At 35.2% G+C, this 19,622-nt stretch overlaps 1 protein-coding gene across 2 annotated transcripts in view; it reads left to right on the forward strand.

Annotated features, from left to right (window-relative positions):
• Positions 1–19,622, forward strand: part of PTPRK (protein tyrosine phosphatase receptor type K) — a 569,495-nt gene that overhangs the window by 305,317 nt on the left and 244,556 nt on the right. For both annotated transcript variants that reach the window (XM_061207553.1, XM_061207554.1), the window contains exon 6: positions 14,211–14,385. In XM_061207553.1, the coding sequence (XP_061063536.1) occupies positions 14,211–14,385 (175 nt within the window). The remainder of the gene's footprint in view (positions 1–14,210; positions 14,386–19,622) is intronic.

The raw sequence follows: 19,622 nt of genomic DNA on the forward strand, positions 1-19,622 counted from the left end.
GGTGTAGCATTATGCATAATGGATATAGCACAACCAAAAGAAATACCTTCAATAAAATATATCATGGTCTAGTGTAAAAAAAAAAAGTCCATTGGTGTCAGCAAGTATGTTATGCAGTTCATTCATATTGGATAAGGGAGTTAGGATAAAGTCTTTAGTTGCTCCTAGAGAACTTCCAAATTTGTTTTCTTTCATAACGCTCAGTGAAGTAGCTTGCATTCTAGATATGAACACAACTTTTTTTTTTCAGCTTACAATTTGCAGTTTTCCCCACGTGAACAGATGTTTTTTAACGCTTACAACAAGTTTTAAAACTATGCCATTTTGTGTTCCTAAGGAACTGCCAATGGTAGAGAATTTGCGAATCATAACTTAAGGCTTATGATAAAACCCAGGTTATAGGAAATAAGATAAGTGAGATTTTAATGTATAATTTAATGTTTAATGTTTTTCAATATTCAATTTATAGTGAAATAAAATAATAAAAATGTCTGTTTATATTCCTCAGAGGTACCAGATAATTTTCTCACAGGAAAGAAAAAAAATAGGTTATATATGTTCGTGGGTTAAAAATTTTAGTCATGTCCTTTTTATTTCAACACAATAATATGGATAGTAGATAAAGTGATCGCAGGAAAAAGTGAATATATAAGGGAACAATAACATATGACACAGCCGTTCCACTCCTAAGTAGTTGCATAAGAGAAATAAAAGCATGTGTTCACAAAAAGACTTGTGGAAGAATGTTTATAACAGCTTTATTCATTATAACCAGTAATTGTAAAGAACCCAAATGTCCGTTAACAGGAGAATGGATAAACAGTTTGTGGTTCATTCACGCTACTCAGCAATAAATTAGAAAGCATGCACGACTGATACCAGGAGTTATAAAGCTCAGCAATATTATGCTTTCTGAAAGAGAAGAGACACAAAAGAGTGCATGCCTTCTGACTCTATAGATGCTAATCTATGGTGATAGAAATCAGAACAGTATTTGACTTGGGGTAGGGGGTGATTAGGAACTGGAAGTGAGCAGGGAAACTTTTTGAGGTAAAGTAAATGTCATATAGCTTTATTGGGGCTTTGGGTCTATGGGTGTATATACATTTGTCAGAAGTTAAGATTTATCCAATTTGCTGTATATAGTGTACCTTAATAATCCATGAATGAGGAGAAAGTGAGTATATGAAACATTTCCTCAAATAACCAAATCACTGGCAATACTAATCATGCTGTAGATCAGCGGTCCCCAACCTTTTTGGCCCCAGGGACCGGTTTTGTGGAAGACGGTTTTTCCACGGATGGAGGGGGCAGTTTAGGCGGCAATGCGAGCGATGGCGGGGATGGTTCAGGCGGCAATGCAAGCGATGGGGAGCTGAGCCTTACCGGTCCGTGGCCCGGGGTTTGGGGACCCCTGCCGTAGATGGCAATAGCCTAGTACAAACATTACCTGCATTTTTGTCCATCTTGTCCATTTGAAGTCATTGGATTAGGTTCAAGGGTGATTTTTAATCATCAGTGTAAACTGAAATATAGAATAAAGCATGTTCTGAGTGTTCTGTTATCAGAACATGTTATAACGTTCGAGGATGTGGAAGAGTTGAAACAGGGGTTGGGCTGTAACTTATAAATTAGTATTCTTTCATGAAGGTCCGGTGTAAGTGGACACCTACATGACAAATCAAATAGAACCTATTGCCGGAACATCTGTCAGACCATATGCTTTGGCCTCAGGTTCAGTGTAGAAACTAAAATGCTAATGACTCCATCCATCATTACAGAGCTTGGTGGGCATGCGTCATTGGGTTGGACAGAGAAATTCACCAGCGGAGTTACTGAAAGCAGGGAATTGTGTGGGGAGATTTGGTGGCACCGTTTGTTTTGGTGAATTGAAATGAGGCTGTTTAATGTGTGACTGGTAATTCTATGCAGATTGCCATCAAAGCTGAGGCAGTTGGGCCAGTCTGTCAGTAATCTCCCCAGGTGCTGACACGGTGCCTCCTGAGTAGGCCTGCCGAAACAGGAAAGCCAGCCATCACTTTGCCCTTGGTGAGACTCGTCACTGCTAATGTACCGTGATACAGCTAGTTTCTCAGCCAAAGGAAATGTCATTCCTTCTGGAGCAATAGATAATTAAGCAATACATTGAGAGTAAAATTAGTACAATTAGGTGCAGATTGCTCTAAAAACAACCAGAGAGAGGCTGACCTTTTGCAGTACCAACTGTTGCCAGCTGAGGGTCAATGAAAATGGTTGGCCTGAAACTTCTGGCCATAAAGTGTTTTATCTATCCAGGCAAATGTAATAGCCTTGTTCCTATACTACATGGGAATATCGTCATGTAGCATTGGAAATGATAAGCATGATTTTTAAAAAAATGAATAATTTGAAAGTACAAACATTTTATCTGGTGAAATATATCACTACAATGTTTCAAGTGCCAACTAGTCATTGCTCACAAAGCTCTTTTTGATGCTGCCATGCTATAGTATTTTCTTGTGTCTATTCATACTGTCCTATGAAGTGCCTGGAACCTTGTATCATGTTTAATTTCCACAAGAGATTTTACTATCCCTGAAACTGTTTCTTTTTGGGAAAAAAAAAATCTTGTAATTTTCCATTTATTATAATGAAGGGAAAATGTTGGAGGAAATTAATCTATGCCTAGAAACATGCAGTTTACAGTGGGCAACTCATTGAGAACTAATTTGAGAGGACTATTTCAAAGCCAAACTGATTAAACATTTAATATATGATCAGCTCACATTGGATACCATGGGGGTGGGGAGAGAAAGGAATGAGATAATGTGAAATTGTCCTAACGTCTAGACTTGGTGAAAGTTCTGACATTTTCGAGATTGGCCCTAAGAGTGGCTGACACATATCTGAAATATTAGAATAACAAAAGGCAGCATATAATTACTAGGACATTTGGTAAAGTTGAAGAAATGATGTCAGAATGGCTAAAGGTACATTGTATAAATATATCTTGAGATTTGTGGGAGACTGGATAAGTTTCTTAAAATCTTAGAATATTGGGAGTATACAGGAGGGATTTAGTTTGTTTTTTATAGATAGTAAAGTACAATAATCACTAGTGGTTTGAAGCTATTTGGTGAGAGATATAAGCTGATTATGAGGAAGACCTTTGTAATTGTAGGGCTGTTGAAACCTAGAATGAGCTACTGTAGGAGGTAGTAAAATTAGGGGAAGTGTCCAAGCATAATCTGGTTAAGTACTTGCTAGAGATGTAGAGGACATTTAAGCATGAGGCTGAATGCTTTTTTAAGATCCTTTCAGCCCTGAGAGATGCTTGTATAACCGAATAAGAAAAGATCATATGGAATCTAAGCCCAGCGCTTTTTCAGAGTTGAGAGAGAGCATCACAGACTGGAGTGTTTGGTGAAATCATTAAGGAAGATTTGATTGAGTCTTTGAAGGACATATAGGACTTGGATAAGCAAGGATTAAGTGGGCATGGTTATCACTGCAGTTTAGTGTATATGTGTGCTGGTGGGGTGGGAACATCAAGAGAAGAATCTTCTTGAAGTGTAAGGATCACAATGGGAAGTAGAGGTAAATATAGTTTATGGCAGGGTTGGGACTAGGCCATGACGGAGACAAAAGCAAGAAAGAAACTACTGCTGGCAGTACAGACATCAAGTAGTGAAGGCCTAGGATTGGACAATGCCGGTGGATTTGGAAAAAATGTGAGGAGGGGAGGAGAGGGACCAATGAAAGAAGACACAGAGTTTGGATCTGGTTGGTACCAGGTGAAAGAATTTGGAAGAGTGAAATAGTAAAGATGGCTTTTTAAATTTCCTCAAACGTTTATTTTTTACAACCAGTCTGTGAATTTGTTTTCTCATTTTCTCTCTGGGAACTAATTTACCAGCTCGACGCATTTGTTTACTTTTTTCCCCTTCTGTCTTGATAATTGCATATGAGTTTTCCTAAATAGGAGTGAAAAATGAGGAGACATTCCCATTCCTTTTGACTCTTTAGCCTTAAAAAAATTTTACCAAGACAGTTTGAAGCTTGTGGCCAAATTAAAAACCTCTGGGTGTTCCTGATTTCACTTAGGAGAATTCATCTGTGGGAAGGCTGTTGGTGCTTTCAGCCTTGCCTTCTGTAACTTGTGGCTCACAGAACAGGACCCGTGTCAGAGAAGAGTATTAACCATGTCTGTTGTGCTTTCCTGACTCCTTGTAAACTGATAGATGAACACTAGCCTGCTACTTAATTCTAATTTTCTCTGTTTATCCTGTTTAAGCATTAGTGATTTTTTTTCTGTGTATATGCTGATTTACAATTAATTCTGCTCCACTTAAGAGACCATGTTCTGTTTGGTAGCTAATGGCTATCACTCTTACCAGTCCTGCTTTTCCTGAGGACCTTGTTTTATTCGAGTTCATGGCATTATATTCTTCCTTCATGGCTTCATGTAAAGAATTATAATCATTGGTCTTGAAGTAAAATCACTGACCAAGTATCATGGATTGTAATGTTTATCTTTTACCGTTGGCATTTTGGGTGTGTATGTATGTAACAATGAGCATCAGAAAGTTTAATCATATTTAATTTTTAGAATTTCCAAATATTCCTGAGGTCATTTTGGTTGGCTTTGTGTGGCTTTCTACCATAAACAGTTCAGTGCCTTAAAGATACGATGCATTCTTTTCCTTCTTCAATAATTCATAAACTCTGAGCTTGTTGTCTACAGATTACATAATTGACTATAAATGAATGATGTGTGGAATAGTCTTTATCTTCTTTATGTATCCCTGGAACATGACTCTAAAGGCCTGGCAGTCATAGAAGCTCAAGGATTTCTTCTTATCGATATCTATAAATAACAATTTACTACTTTTTCTGTACAAGAATAATGCACTCTCCTACTGTTCTCAGAGCTGCCCTTTCAGTGTGTTTTTCAGGTCACGTCAAGCACTTTACAACTTTCCATTGAGCTCCTGTGATCAGTGTTACAACATGGGGCTCTGGCAGTGGGCTGGGTTTCTTCTCTATGAAAAGCAGTCTGATTTAAAGATAGTATATTTATAAAATTCTTTTATTTTAAAATAAAACATAGAGAAAACCTCACAAAAATGAAAAACTATGACTCAATGAATTTTTATGATACCCACCACACAGGTCAAGAGAAAGACTTTGCCGGCCATTGTAGAGGCTCTTTCCAAGTGGTCCATCCCAGACACAAATGAGCCATCTCTCTACAAATAATAAGTTGTAGCCTACCCCTACAAATAATAATTATCATGACTTTCAGCGCTTGTATTTTTTTCCTGTTTTTTTTCCACTTAAATATATTTAGTCTCCTTAGATACTATAGATTAGTCTTGTCTATTTTTTAAAATATGTCTTTTAGAATCCCTTTAATCTGTGTGTTTGTCCTCTCTTGTGTTTGTCACAGTTTATCTGTTGAGGAACCCAGGCCATGTGACTTGTAGTTTTCACACAGTCTGCATTTTACTGATTGCATACAAATGTCCTCTTCAGTTCAACATGTTCTTTTGAATTTCCTGAAAATTGGCAGCCAGATCTAGAGTCAAGTTTGATCCTCTGGCAATGCTAGAGGAGGTGCATGGTGTGATTACCAGAGGCACAAAATGTCTCCTATTTCTTTTTGTGATTCTGATACCAATTGATGCTTAATGCCTATATTCATTCCTGGTGGTTGTAAATTGTGATATTCTAATTTTATTATTTCTTTTGTATTTTGTTTAATTAATGAAGACACACTTATCATCATCTCCTATCTGGCTACCCAGTGACATAGTTCATTTTAGGAAAGGCATGGTAACTTCTCAAATCTTTGCTTTAATTATTGGTTTTCAATATAATTAGCTGGTTCCTATCATCCTCCAAAGGTGACTGATTCTTCTTCCTCTTTTTTTAATATCATGAACTTATGGATTTAGGCATATTTAATAGACTTCAATTCATTGCAGTTAATACTATTTTTAAGACTCAAATCATCCCAGGTTGGCTCCAGTGTCCATTTGATATAACTTCAGTAATCTTCGATAGCTTTCTTGTGTTGCTATCTGATGTCAGTGTCATCTTGCACATTTTCTCTTTCAGACCTGGTGCCCTGTTTTACAATTTTGAGAAATTATATTTCAGGACCATTATGTGAATGCTGAGGGGTATTCATTGCTAGATCTTTTCAGTGAACAGAACTAAGAAAAATATACATATATATTTAAAGGTAAAATAACTATTAGTTTATATTGATATTTCAAATTCAAGCCTAAAGTTTTTCACTTAATGTTTTCTTTATTACAGTTTGTCAGTTACATCTTCTTTTTTTCCACACTAATATTTTTGGTTCTCAGTGACACAGAGAAAGAGACAATTAGAATATCCCATAATCACTCATTTTTAAATCTCATGTTATTTTGAATACTTGTACCCTATCTCCATTGTTAGCATAGAGCCATTGCATATTGTACTCTCTCCCATTTAGCCCTTATTTGGTGTTAGTTCCATGTGTAGCTCTGTTTTTTAATGTTCATCATCAGTATGTATGTCATGTCTTCTTAGTAATTTTGGTTGTTTGAAACTTATTTTCTGGGAGATTCCACAGGAATAGCTCATATAAATAATATTCCCTGAGTTCTTGGATGTTGATAATAGTTTATATGTGCCGTTGGTTCTTAAGTCAATTTTGAAGGTTATAAAATCCTTCATTCGCATTTTCTTTCCTTGAGTAACTTAAATGTGTTACTTCATTTTCTTGTGGCATAAAGCCTTGCTGTCAAAGTCTGATAATAAATTTTCTTTTCCTTATAAGTCTCCTACCTGCTTTTCTAGGTAGTCAAAGGATTTTTTTTTTTTTCTATTTCTTTAAAGATTTTAGTTTTGTAAGAATCTATATCAAGGTAGCAAATACATGGTTACCCAGAACTTAAACTTCTGTAGGTATTTGATCAGGAATATCTATCTAATGGTGATATTTTGCATATCTCTATTACTGCATCATGCTATGGACTAGCAGTGTCTTCTTTACCAATGGCACTGGAGTTATTTGTACCTTTAAATCTAATCAGATTAGAGAACCAATTCCAGAAAACCCAGAACCAAACCAAATCAGAAAACTCATCCCTAAAAATCTTTTCCTCCAGAACCATTTCTGGTAACAAAATCATCTCTTGTTAGGGTTCAAACATGAAAAGCAGATCAGAAGGCGAGATGATAGATAGATAGATAGATAGATAGATTTTTTTTTTTTTTCCAAGAGATTTGTTGCAAGGAATTGGTTTATGTGATTGTGGAACCTGGCTGGGCAAGTCTGAAGTCTGTAGTCAAGCGCTTCGAGAGGGCAGGCTAGAATATTCAGGCACAGACTAAAGTTGCTCTTCACAGGTAGAATTTCTCCTGCTTCAGGGAAGCCTCCGATCCATTCTTAAGACCTTTCAACTGATTGAATCAAGTCCACCCAGATTATCTAGGCTATTCTCCCTTATTTAATGTCATTTGGGTATGGACTTTAATCCCATCTGCAAAATACCTTAGTAGAGACACCTAGGTTAGCGTTTTGATTGAATAACTGGCGACTGTAGCCTAGTCAAGTTGATACATTAAAAGACCATGACAGTTATCAAATATATTATTCACTTAGATATTGTTTTGATTATTATCTTCATAATATTGCTATTATCAGGATTTGCAGTTAGAACTTTTGCACAATTATCTCACCTAATATTCTCAGCATCTCTGTTGAATAAGCTGTTACAAATTGATATCCCCATTTTTAGATGAAAAGGCAGAGATTTGAGAAGTAATGAGAAACTGTGACGCTAATAACTAGTCATTGCAGGACTAGAACGTAGGTATCATCTCCCATAGTTTGGTCTACTTACTCTGCCCTCTTTGTGTGGCTCCTCGTATTGGTCACCTTGTCCCAATATTGCAAAGACACCTTCACTTCTTAGGTTAAAGTTCATTTTCTTGTTTAATACCTGACAGTCTCTGTGAAACTTGGTTAATGATCCTGATTCTAGTAATTTGCTATCGCCAGCACATTTTTACCCTACTTTATATCAGAATTATAATATTTGCCTCCTGTTTCTTTTTCTGTGTCAAATATCATTTGCCTTGTTCAGTACTTTTATTGCCATATAGTAAATATGTTATGAACTTAGTATTGTAATTTTAGGGTAATTTCTCCTAGAGGAATGCTATTTTCTTATTGTTTAATCTATTGAAATCAATATAATAATTTCTAATGGATGTAAATGAGTGCTTTTCTCAAAATAGTAACAGTGTTTCTAATTTTAGAAATTTATAAATTTCTAAACCTTTAAGTTTGCCATGATCCTCTTTCATTTTTCTAAAATTCTTTGATTTAATTGTTCAATAATAATGATGATGATGATAGCTTTATCATACCTATGAGAAAGAAAAACATTTCCTATGGCAGACAAGCCCCAGTAAGGAACCCTCAGGTCCTTGGAATTAATTTGGCTGAATTGTTGTATGAGTCACATCAACCCTACTTAATTATAGTGTGCAAATTTACAGACATTAGTTTTGGAAAAAGGGCAAGTACTGACAAATTATATGCGGTCCTCTTAATATTATTCAATAGGAACTTAAATACCTAACATAGGAAAACAGTCTCTTTCCAGTTTCTCCAACTCTTAGAGGATGGAGGAGACATGTATCATTATGTGCCCAGGAAAGGCAGTGAAAAATAAATAAAGCAATAAATGTAATTTAATTTTTTCTTCAAGCCAATAGAGCGAAATAATCTCTGCAAGTGTTCTAAGTGCTGCATTATTGAATTTAAAATTAAATTGGATTAATTCTATTCCTCAAGCTTTGAAAAGAGAAGCTGAAATAAACTGTTCCATATTTTAACCATACCACATTTGCTTTTAGGATTTCAAGTTGAAAGTAAGTAACAGAAAACCAAACGTATTACATCACTTAACAGGAAGTCCAGAAATAAGGGGGCTCTAAGAGCTGTTGACACCATTTTATTTTATTTCAATTTTAAATTTTTCTCAAGAGAACAAAGTGAGGATTTATTAAGTGGTAGTACACTCTCAGGGGGAGAGTGGGCAGACTCAGGTGAGTAGCTGCCGACACCATTTTAGAGACGTGATCAAGAACCTGATCCTGTCTTTCTCCTCAATGTGCCATTCTCAGCATTTTAGTCATGACATTGAGAAAAAGAAAAGGGGACTCACTGTGTTTTCTCTAGAAGTGAGGAAACCTTTCTGGAAATGACTTGGCTTATTCCTATTATTTCTCATTGGCCAGAATCACACCCATTTTTAGACCTGTCAACTTTTCATGGGAACAGGACCTCCATCATGTTTTCAACCAGTGTCTCAAGCTGAATATCTTGCTGCATAACCGAGGGATCTTGTAAAAATGCAGATTTTGATTCAGTAGATCTAGAGTGATCTCTAGACTTTGCATTTGTAAAAATCTGACAAGTGATCCTAATGCTACAATTTATTATAGATATTGGGAATTAACCAATATTACCACTACACTACTTTATGCCAGGAACTGAACTTGTCAAATAAGTACTGCATGCACCCTGCATGATGAAGCTTACTTAGTTTACTAGAGGAGTCATAATAGTAATTCCAGTGACTTGCCTAGAGTTACTTGGTAAGTGACGAGTCTCAGCAACCTGTACTGGAGACAGAATAAATAAGAAAGCATGACAAGGATCTGGGGAGGAGGGGAGAGGAATGAAAAAACAAAGTGCTAGGTTATAATCCTTGGATCATATAGTTTTGTGGTTCATTTCTTAGTATTTCTCAGGGTTGGGGATTTTGATATGGAGAATCACATAAAAATCTCAAAGCAGGATAAAGAGCCCAGAACTGAAGAATATAAGGCAGAAAACTATATGCAAACACTGCTGTATAAGAGATAAATTTACCATAACTACTTATTTCCTTCTTCCATAGCCCTGCCCACTCTGCTAAATTGATAGCTTGTAGGCAGGCAAAGACCTATTATTTTGGATTATAAAAGAAAAAGTTATCATTATTTTTGACTTCTGAAATGTACATATCATGAATTGCTACTTTGAAATGTAATGCCTTACTGAAAGTAAATAAAGCAAATAAAGTAAATAAAACAATGTCTAATATAGTAGGTTACATTTTCTCATTGATACAATGCATTGATCAAGGCTCAACAACAAATAATCAACTCACTGGACTGTACCTATGATACAAATGAAACAAAAAGCAGCTTTGGTTTATTTTAGAGGAAATACTACTGGATTTTGTGTCTTTAAACCTAGTTTTGAGTTTTAATCCTGCTACTAACAGGCTGTGTATCGCATTTTTAATCTTTCTGAATTCTGATTTTATAATCTTTAAATGGAAATGACTATCACAGAAGTTTTGTAATAGAGAACAGTGACAGAACAAAGGTAATAGCTAATATAGTATGAGGTACATGGAGGTGCTTATTAAATGATTTTTGAAGAAAAATCTGAATATTATGACTCTATAATTATTTTTATTGTTATTTTATTTCAAGAGATAAATAGCACCTAAGTGTACTATGCTCATTAATTATAGAAACAATGTATATCCTATATAAGCATATATAGTTATGTTAGTATAGTAATATACACAAATACAAACACAATGTAATCAACTTTGTGATCTCCTGATGGTCCTCAACATCTCTGAGTTCAGCAAGAGCTTGGCATAAATGATCTCTAGATGTCCTTGAGGTTCTGTATTTCTGTAGCTTCCTTTTATTATTAATTTTAATTAATGATTTTTATATATTTTGTTATAAAAATTTATGAAAAACTAAGGAAGTTTTACATGACTTTTGTCTCTAAAAATATCAGCAAATTTAGTTCATTTTAACAAAGAACTTGAGTACCCACTAAATAATGATAACATACTACATATAAGATGCTGTGGAAGAAAAAATACAAGATTTGAAGCCCTACCTTCAGGATGATTTCCGTACACAAAAAGGTAAAAGGACATATATAGAATATATTGTAGAAGAGATTCAAGATAGAAATGCTGGTGATTACATTTTTATGATGATCTTTGAGTTTTTGAGACACTATTCATGGTAATTTCAGTGGGAATGGAAAGTGAAGAGTATGTATAAGTTGATGAAATGTGAGGTTGAGGCAGAGAGGACGTTGTTAGATTTCATAGCTCGTGGCACTGTGGGCATCAACTAGGAATATCTAAGAGCTGTTGGTCTCCCTTGTTGGGTAATTCAGATTTTTCATGAGAGCAAATGACTGATTGCAAAAGTCAGTAGTGGTCTTGTAATTGTTGCAAAGAAATAGTGTATATCCTGTATTGGCAGTGTATAACAATGGAAAGTTTTTAAAAATCCAGAATTCTTTCAGGCTAGTGAAAATCTCTGAAATGGCTGCTTGTAAAAGTAAAGCGTCAGAAAGTAAGGTCTCACTGACAATGCAGAAGATTGAAACAATAGGAGACAATGTCACGGGCAATTGTGATTCAGACTGAGAAAACTATCTTAGCACAGGGACAAGGTAGTAACGAAGGCTGTTGGGCATCACTGAGGCCAGAGTGAGTTTTGGGATCACTGAGAATATTCACAGAACTATGGTGGAGAGGATAATCTGACCTGATAGATAACTGACTGGAAGGCTATTTGGGCAAGCTGGGAACTCTGGAAGTTGAGAGGCTGTTGAGTGGGATAGTGAAAGAGTGGCCTGCAAGTGAGGAACCAGGATAAAGGGTAAGAAAGTAGAAGAAAATGCGCCCTCCTTTGAGAAAAGTTTGGAGGAAAGTGTTATTGTGAGATGAATGTCAATTAAGATGGAAAGATGAAATAATAATTATTCAGAGGGAAACATTAAGGGTACTTAGTAACTCTTCACAAGAGAAGACGGATTTTTGAAAAAGACATGGTGTTAAAAGACGTGAGTGTTGTGTGTGCACAAGCAAGATGATTTAGAAGACAAGGTGGGCAGCAGGAGTTGGCTGGTGTTGCCAAAGGAAGAACTGAGAAAGGTGATGGAAGATGGAGAGCACCACTGGAAGGGTGAATTAGGGGAGGATGAGGTGAAGGCATGTACCTGTGTAAACAGTGCTGAGTCATGGTCTGCCTTCCAATTAGAAAGATGGTATCAAATGATATGATAATTGAAAAAAATGCTGTTTGAGATTCTCATGTGTAAAATTTTTGTTTGTTTGTTTGTTCATGTGGTTTATAAGGAAAGAGAATTTAGGCTAGATTTTATGGATTTATATTTTAGGGCTTTTGAGTATAAGCTGCTTTTTCTCTTTATTATTATTCAAGGGAATGAGCAGGGGATCTTGGTGCAAAAATCATGAAATATGTGGGTCAGGAAAGAAGAGTCAACAAAACACTGAATGAGTGAAAAATTTTGACTTTAGTCAAAATTGGGACTTTTTTATCCTTAGGTATATATGCATATACAGACACATACGCATATGTATAACATAATTTGCACATATATATCATTTCAGATATGGAGAAGGGTGTTAAAGGTACAGTGGATTTTAGGATTTTAAAAATTATTAATGTAATAGGATGATTCCTTTATTATTTACCTGTTTAAAAAATGCAAAGTGTTTCAAACATACAAAAACAATTATGAAAAAAGATAAATTGACCATTAACATACCCACCACTCTAATTTAATAGAAGTTGACATTTTTCATTTTTGTCTCCTATCTTAATTTTTGTTAAGGATTTTTTTTTTTTTTTTTAGATTTAAACATGTATTTCAGTGGAATGCAGGAGATGTTCAACTTTTTTTTTTTACCAGGACCCTACTGGTTTTAGTTTGCTTAGTTTAACTGCCACATTGAATTTTACTGAATGGATAAATCTCAGTTTATTTATCCACCACTCAGGAATATGTGGATCTTTCCCATACTTAACTATTACAAACGATTCTGAGTTAACATTCTTGTACATATCTGCGTGATCACACATAGAAGAGTGATCCAAACATAGAAATGTAGAAGTGGAACTGTTGGGTCCTAAGTTTTTTGCATCTTCAACTTTACTAGATAGTAACAAATTATTTTCTAAAATGACTGTAACCATTTACACTTCTAGTAATTTTATGGTTCTGTTTTCCATATCTAGTGATGAAATGATATTTCAAGTAGTGTGAAAGGGTACCAGGAATACTTAGCATTTTACCAACAAGAAGTTAGGATGAGGATCATGACCAATTCTCTCTCATAGTTGTAGCTTTTCTTTGCCCTTTGTGCTATCTTTGACATAAAGAATTTTTAAATTTAGGTTGAGGATCTCTTTTCATGGTTATTAGACATACACATTTTCTCTTTTTATAGCCTGTCCATTTTTTGATAGGGTGGTTTGTCTTTTTTCTTATTGAACTGTAGATGAATTTTATATAACCTGGCTATTTATCCTTTGATGATTATTTTCATGACAAATATCTTATTACAGTTTGTGGCGTGCTTTTTTCACTTTATTTATGATGTCTTTCAACATATAGAAGTTAGAAATTTTATTATAGTTGAATATTTCAACCATTTCCTTTATGGTCTTGTTTGAGGCACCCGGATACTGTAAATATGTTTTTCCAATAGTTCATTTTAAAAGTTGACAGATACGGTTTTAACTTTTAGGTTCCTTTGATTATTTCTTTTAAATGGTATAAATTGGCTGTCATTAATGCCAAAGAGATAAAAGTTTGCAAGGAGTACAGATTTTGGTTTGACTCTAAATTATTCATTAGTATTTTATAGTCATGATCGCATGCTACACATTTAGAATAGATGCATTGGGCATGGTCTCAGTCTCCTGAAAGGGACAAACCTATTAAGCACATGCAGTATAGTATAAGGGCGAAAAGAAGACTTTATATATATAGAGTCTGGCAGAAGGGAGGGGGCAGTGGATCAATTGCCGAAGAGCCATTAACTGTCCTGCTAATTCATATACTCTGGGCTAATAACAACTTCATGGAAAACTGAGATTACTATTATATAGTTTCAGCACTTCACCCCTTAAAGGATAGCAGTGTTTACTTACATACTTTTCCTGATTGAAAGACAATGGTAAAAATTTGTGGGGCTACACAGGTATTTTCCGCCTAATTTTAATAAACAAGAATAACTTATCACAGATGTTCGTTGCCAAGATGCTTTAGGTTTCTGGAAATGTTAAGAACCTGTTTTTTAAAGATTGGTTTCTGTTTACAGAGGCGAAATGGAGAAGATATACCAGTAGCCCAGACTAAGAACATCAATCACAGAAGATTTGCTGCTTCCTTTAGATTGCAAGAAGTGACAAAAACCGACCAGGATTTGTATCGCTGTGTAACTCAGTCAGAACGAGGTTCTGGTGTGTCCAATTTTGCTCAACTTATTGTAAGAGGTAAAGTAAAATTGCTTTCACTTCATGAAATGACATCACTTCATTAGAACAAATGCAACTTTTGTAGATATTTGGATCGATTTTTAAATCAAGTACTCTTCATCTCAAGTCACTATAAAACCATATCATTATAAAAGTTCTGAAAATGTCTTAAGGTCAAATTAAGACTGTAGTTGTATAGTTTGTCAGGCAAGTTTATAGTTGTATAGTTTGTCAGGCAAGTTTTCAACAAATGATTTCTATCGAAGGGAATCTCTTTTTAAAAGCTCTAGTAGGGCTAAACATATAAAATACTTTATTCCATATTGCCATCATCTAGTTTGCATTTTAACTTTAGATTGATTTTTCCTGTTTACAATAGTTCTCTAGATACTTTAGTTTTTCAAAGCATTGTGGCAATTATGTCAAGGTCAAAGTTTCTATCCCCGTATATACCAGTAAATTTTACCAGTATCAAAACCCAGTTGTGGATGTTCACTAATTCTGGCCCCCTATGGAATCTTAGAAAATTAGACTTTCTAAGAGGTCCTCAGTATTCTGGGATACTAAGGCTACCAGAAGAATTGTGAGGGATTATGACATATCAGTACATATCTTTAGTGAATACTGGAAAAACAAGTACAAGTACTCAATGTATATTACATTCATTGAAAATTGACTGAGTCCCTATATATTCCACTGTTCTAGATTGTGGAGATACAGTGGTTAGTAAAATACAAAGACTCTGCCTGTATATAGCTTAACACTGAGGTGTATTAGGCACATCATATAGGAAGATGTTGAAAATGTAGTATCAAGTCATGGTATGTGTTATGAATAAAAATAAATGCACAAAATGACAGGGATTGATATTTTAGTTAAGATTATCTGGAAGGCCTCTTTGAGAACGTGACAACTGAGCTGAAATCTTAAAAAAATGACGACGTCAGCCCATGTGAAAATTTAGAGGAAAAGCAGCTTTGTTGAATAGGCTACCATGCATCAATCGATTATGACACAAATGAAAATAATTATAAACCATGTAAGTCTCTTCAAGGAGAAGTTTGGCAGATTTTAACAGAAACATCTAAAGTGGACTGAGATTTGTCAGAGACATCAGGGAAGGCCTTTGTCAATGACTTTCTTTGAGATAGAATCTGAAAGTTGAGAAAAAGTTGCCCAGATGAGGGTTGTGGATGTGAGGGGCAGGGGTAAGAGAAAGAAGGACCAGCAAGCAGAGAGCAAGGCATGTGTCAATGCTTCGAGGCTGGAAGGAGAAAGTGAGATACATCCATATTCAAGTTAATATATTTTATAATGCTTGACAGCAAATGTATTTTGATGTCATGTATTATTTCATTTTAAGATTTACTTGATTTTAATACTTTAACCTTTAGTACTTTTAGAAGAAAATTGAAATTCAGACTATTTGATAATTGCCCAGAGCCACAAAGATCTAATAACTGGCTGAGCCAGAATTTAATTCCATGTTTCTTAACTCCTAGTGCCACGCTCATTCCTTTCCACCACAGCTTTATCTTGCATTAACATTATTAAACAAGGCTATTAGCCACTTGTAATGCTTTTGTCACGAGAGATTCTGTAGCTCATCAAAAAAAAAAAAGTTCATCTTTGTAAATTGGATAGAACTCTATTATAAATAAAACTTCTCTCATGGCTCCTGAGTTAGCTTATATCACCTGCTTAAGTTCATGAAATCATAGCCCCAATTCACTGACAAATAAGAAAATATGATAATATTTAACTCTAGTGTTTAGATAGAGAGGCAGTTTAACTTATGTTCATATATGTTTGTATATTCATCTTTGGTGAGCCCTCTTGCTGCATCTTTCTCACCTGAGCCTGAAGGTACTTTTGAAAAGCCTGAAGGTGTCCTTGTGTAATCTTCAGAGTGATTAAGATGCTATGGATACAGGAAGGTGGGTGTATTCTTGAGTCATCAAGCTCACTGTATCTTCACGGTACATGTAGGTGCATGCATGATGTGCAGCCCCTGAAGGAGATGGTGGCTTTTAATAGTGCAGCTAGAGTGCTTTTGAATAACTTACAGTTATATACTTATATCAGTATAGATATAGATACATAGATATAAAAATTTTTTGAGGGAGTGGCGCCCGATGTATTCAACAATTCATAGAAGGCAGAGTTGAAGCTTTTATCCAGGTGTTCTCTTTAAAGATAAATTTCCTTCTTTCAGATAGCCATTTAATGCCTGTTTATTTTAAAAGAGATTTATTTTGGATTACTAGATTTCTCTTATTTACCTGATCTGAAAAGTAGATTTTATCAAAGCTTGGTGTTCTTTACTTGGAGAAACTCCATTACGGCTATTCTAGGAGTGTCGCTTGTGGAGTGAATAATTATTTCAGTAAGATTTATAAAAGGACATTCCTTGAGTTTCATAGAAAGTTTTGGCTGTTTTTCTTTCCCTTTTAAAATTTTTTTATTTTTTAAGAAAGTCCTGGCATTTAACCTGTATTTTGTTTTAGATTTTATATTGTACCTGTTGGTTTAAGATATGATGGCGCTTTGAATGTACTCTCCAGAGTGTGTTAACATTTTAGAAACGTATTTTGATAGTTTTGGCAGTTTTCTTTTTCTTTTCAACATATTTTAGTTTGTTATGTATCTAATACTTACAGGTGATACTCTGCTTGGTGTTTTATTTGAAAACTAATATAAAGCAATACATTTTCTTGTTTGTCCAGATAACCACCGAATAAATATTGCTAACCACAAAACACACCCTTCAGGGTCAGCTCTCCTGGTGTTGAAATAGTGCTGAGAATTAACTATGGTGACAGGTCTTGTCTCTCATTGGCACTTTCAAAGCTGACATCCTGTTACATGGATACAAAAGATGGTAATTTTAAAGGAAATTTTTGGGGCAGTGATATGAATAGTCCTTAATAAGATCTGGCATAGTATTGCCTGTTGTCAAAGAGGACCCAAGGGTAAGAGTTTATTAGTGCATTTTCTCCTAAACTGAAAGTGACAGGGCATGCTTAAGGCTTTTTGGTTGCTGTTTGTTACAAATGAAAATTTCACTGCAAAATTCTAATGTTGAAGAGTATCGATCCTGTGCTCCCACAGCCAGAGGAAGAAAAAGTAAAGTATGCTGAATTTGTCACAACTTTAGGTTTGCTTCCAGATCGTTTTGAGTAATGATAACATTTTGTTTGTGAAAGCCAATCTTTATTGACAAAGAAGTTTTTACAGAGATGAGATGAAGAGCAGATATTTTGCTCCATGTTTCTGCAAAATGGAAGTGTAAAAAATGTGAAATAGTTGAAATGATGTTTACAAGCTTCAGACTAAAAGCACCACCTTTGTAGTCTAAGTTATGTTATAGATTCTCCATCTTGATCTGATTTTCAGTCTTCTCCTTTCTTTTCCACCTGGCTGAATCAAAGACCCAACTAAATTTCTAGCCAACTGACCCACAATGAACTATAAAATTCTGATTGCTACAACTGACACTCAATTTCCATTCCCATTTGTTAGCTGTGCTTTTTTTTAATTATTTTTTTCTTAAATTATTTTTATCTGTGAAACTCCAATTACATTTTTGAAGTTCTTTAATGTGAAAAGCATAGCATTTTGTTTGTCTTTGTTGTTGGTTGGACTTTAAAATTTTAGTGGCAACTATTAGCCATTATCAAAATTCTCTGGACATACATATTCTGTTACTGTTTTTATCTATTCCTAATGAATACCACTGACCTCTAGCTGTAAAGTGAGGTGAATGTCAACACATGTACCAGTGTAGGTGGGCCTGTAAAACAAATTTTGGTGTTTAAAATCATAAGGACTTTGGATTCTTGTTGGTACTTCCCTTTGTAAGACAATACAAATTAATGTAAAAAATAAAAATGTATTTGCTGACTTTTATAACTAGAAGGTGCAGAGATAGGCTTCAGGGTTGGTTCATTTAGTCAGGAAGGATCCAGGTTCTTTCCAGTTCTTCACTCTGCAGTTCATAGTTTTGGTTTTTATCCTAAGCCAGTGTCTCTTCGTGGTCATAGGATAGCCATATGGCTACATACTTCTTTGGTCTCATCCACTTGGGGATAGAGAGGTTACGACCTCTCACAGGTATCAAAAATTGCATGGCTGCATATGGAGAGACAACTGGAATGGCCAGTAGAGAACTTCTGTAAGTGGGACTACAGAGCATAACAATGCTATTCAAAGGCAGTCATTAATTCTATTCAGGTAGAATAGGAATTGAGGAAATTTTTCAAAAGAAGGTACAACTTTACCTTGAAGGACATGCAGAGTTCGGAACTTGGTAATGTGGCAGAAGGGTGTAGTTTATGTTCCATTAGAGTATGTCTAGTTCATCTTTGCTTGCTACAGCACCTAGCACATTTTTTTACACAAAGACGATAAATAAAATGTAGTTGAAGTCAGAGCGTGGGGCTGACCCAAAAAGATGCAGGGAATGGATTATGAACCGCATTCCCCCCTTAACTACAGATGGAGGGAAGATTGCTGGCATACAGGAAAAGATGATGGCAGTTGTTTTTTGTAGGGTCTGAACCTGTCGCTTTCCTTCTCATATGAACTAGGGAGGGTGACTTTTTGTTTAGCATGAATTTTCTTCTCACTTGAAAAACAATCTTGATTTAACTAATATGTTGTATTCTATTTTTTTTTTGCGTGTATCAGTTAAAAATCAGATCTGACTGTCTCATTTTAGTATTTTTATATTAGAAGCAAGGACATTTGGGAAGTGGAAAACATGACATATTAATACTTTTGTTAGTTGGTGGTGAAAAGCCATGGAATTCCTAGCTTGAGTCCTTCAGCATTCTGCTTAATACCACACACTATTGATTTTTAACTAGTTTTCATAGCACAGCTGCCAGACTCTTGAATTCATATAAAGGTCCTTTTTCTTAATGGTGACTTGAAGATCCCTTTTCTTTGCTTCCATTGTGAAAACTAGTCAACTTGACAGGAAATTTAGAGTTATCTTGGAGAATTCAATTTAAACATTTATGTTTTATAAAATCTGAACTATAATAAAAGTCTAAGAATGCATGGATAAACCACATACAAATTTCCCCCAACTGTCCCCAGGTTGCTAGGAAAGCACCTGTAGTCAGTCAGGGGATACCAAATGTTTCAAATATGGAGGAGATCCCAAATGTTGCATATCTAAAAATGTTACACTGCTACCCTTGAGTATGATAAAAGGAACATTTGGAGTCTCCTCTCATCCATAGTAGCTA

The sequence above is a fragment of the Eubalaena glacialis genome, chromosome 12, assembly GCF_028564815.1.
Source record: "Eubalaena glacialis isolate mEubGla1 chromosome 12, mEubGla1.1.hap2.+ XY, whole genome shotgun sequence".
Classification (NCBI taxonomy): Eukaryota; Metazoa; Chordata; class Mammalia; order Artiodactyla; family Balaenidae; genus Eubalaena; species Eubalaena glacialis.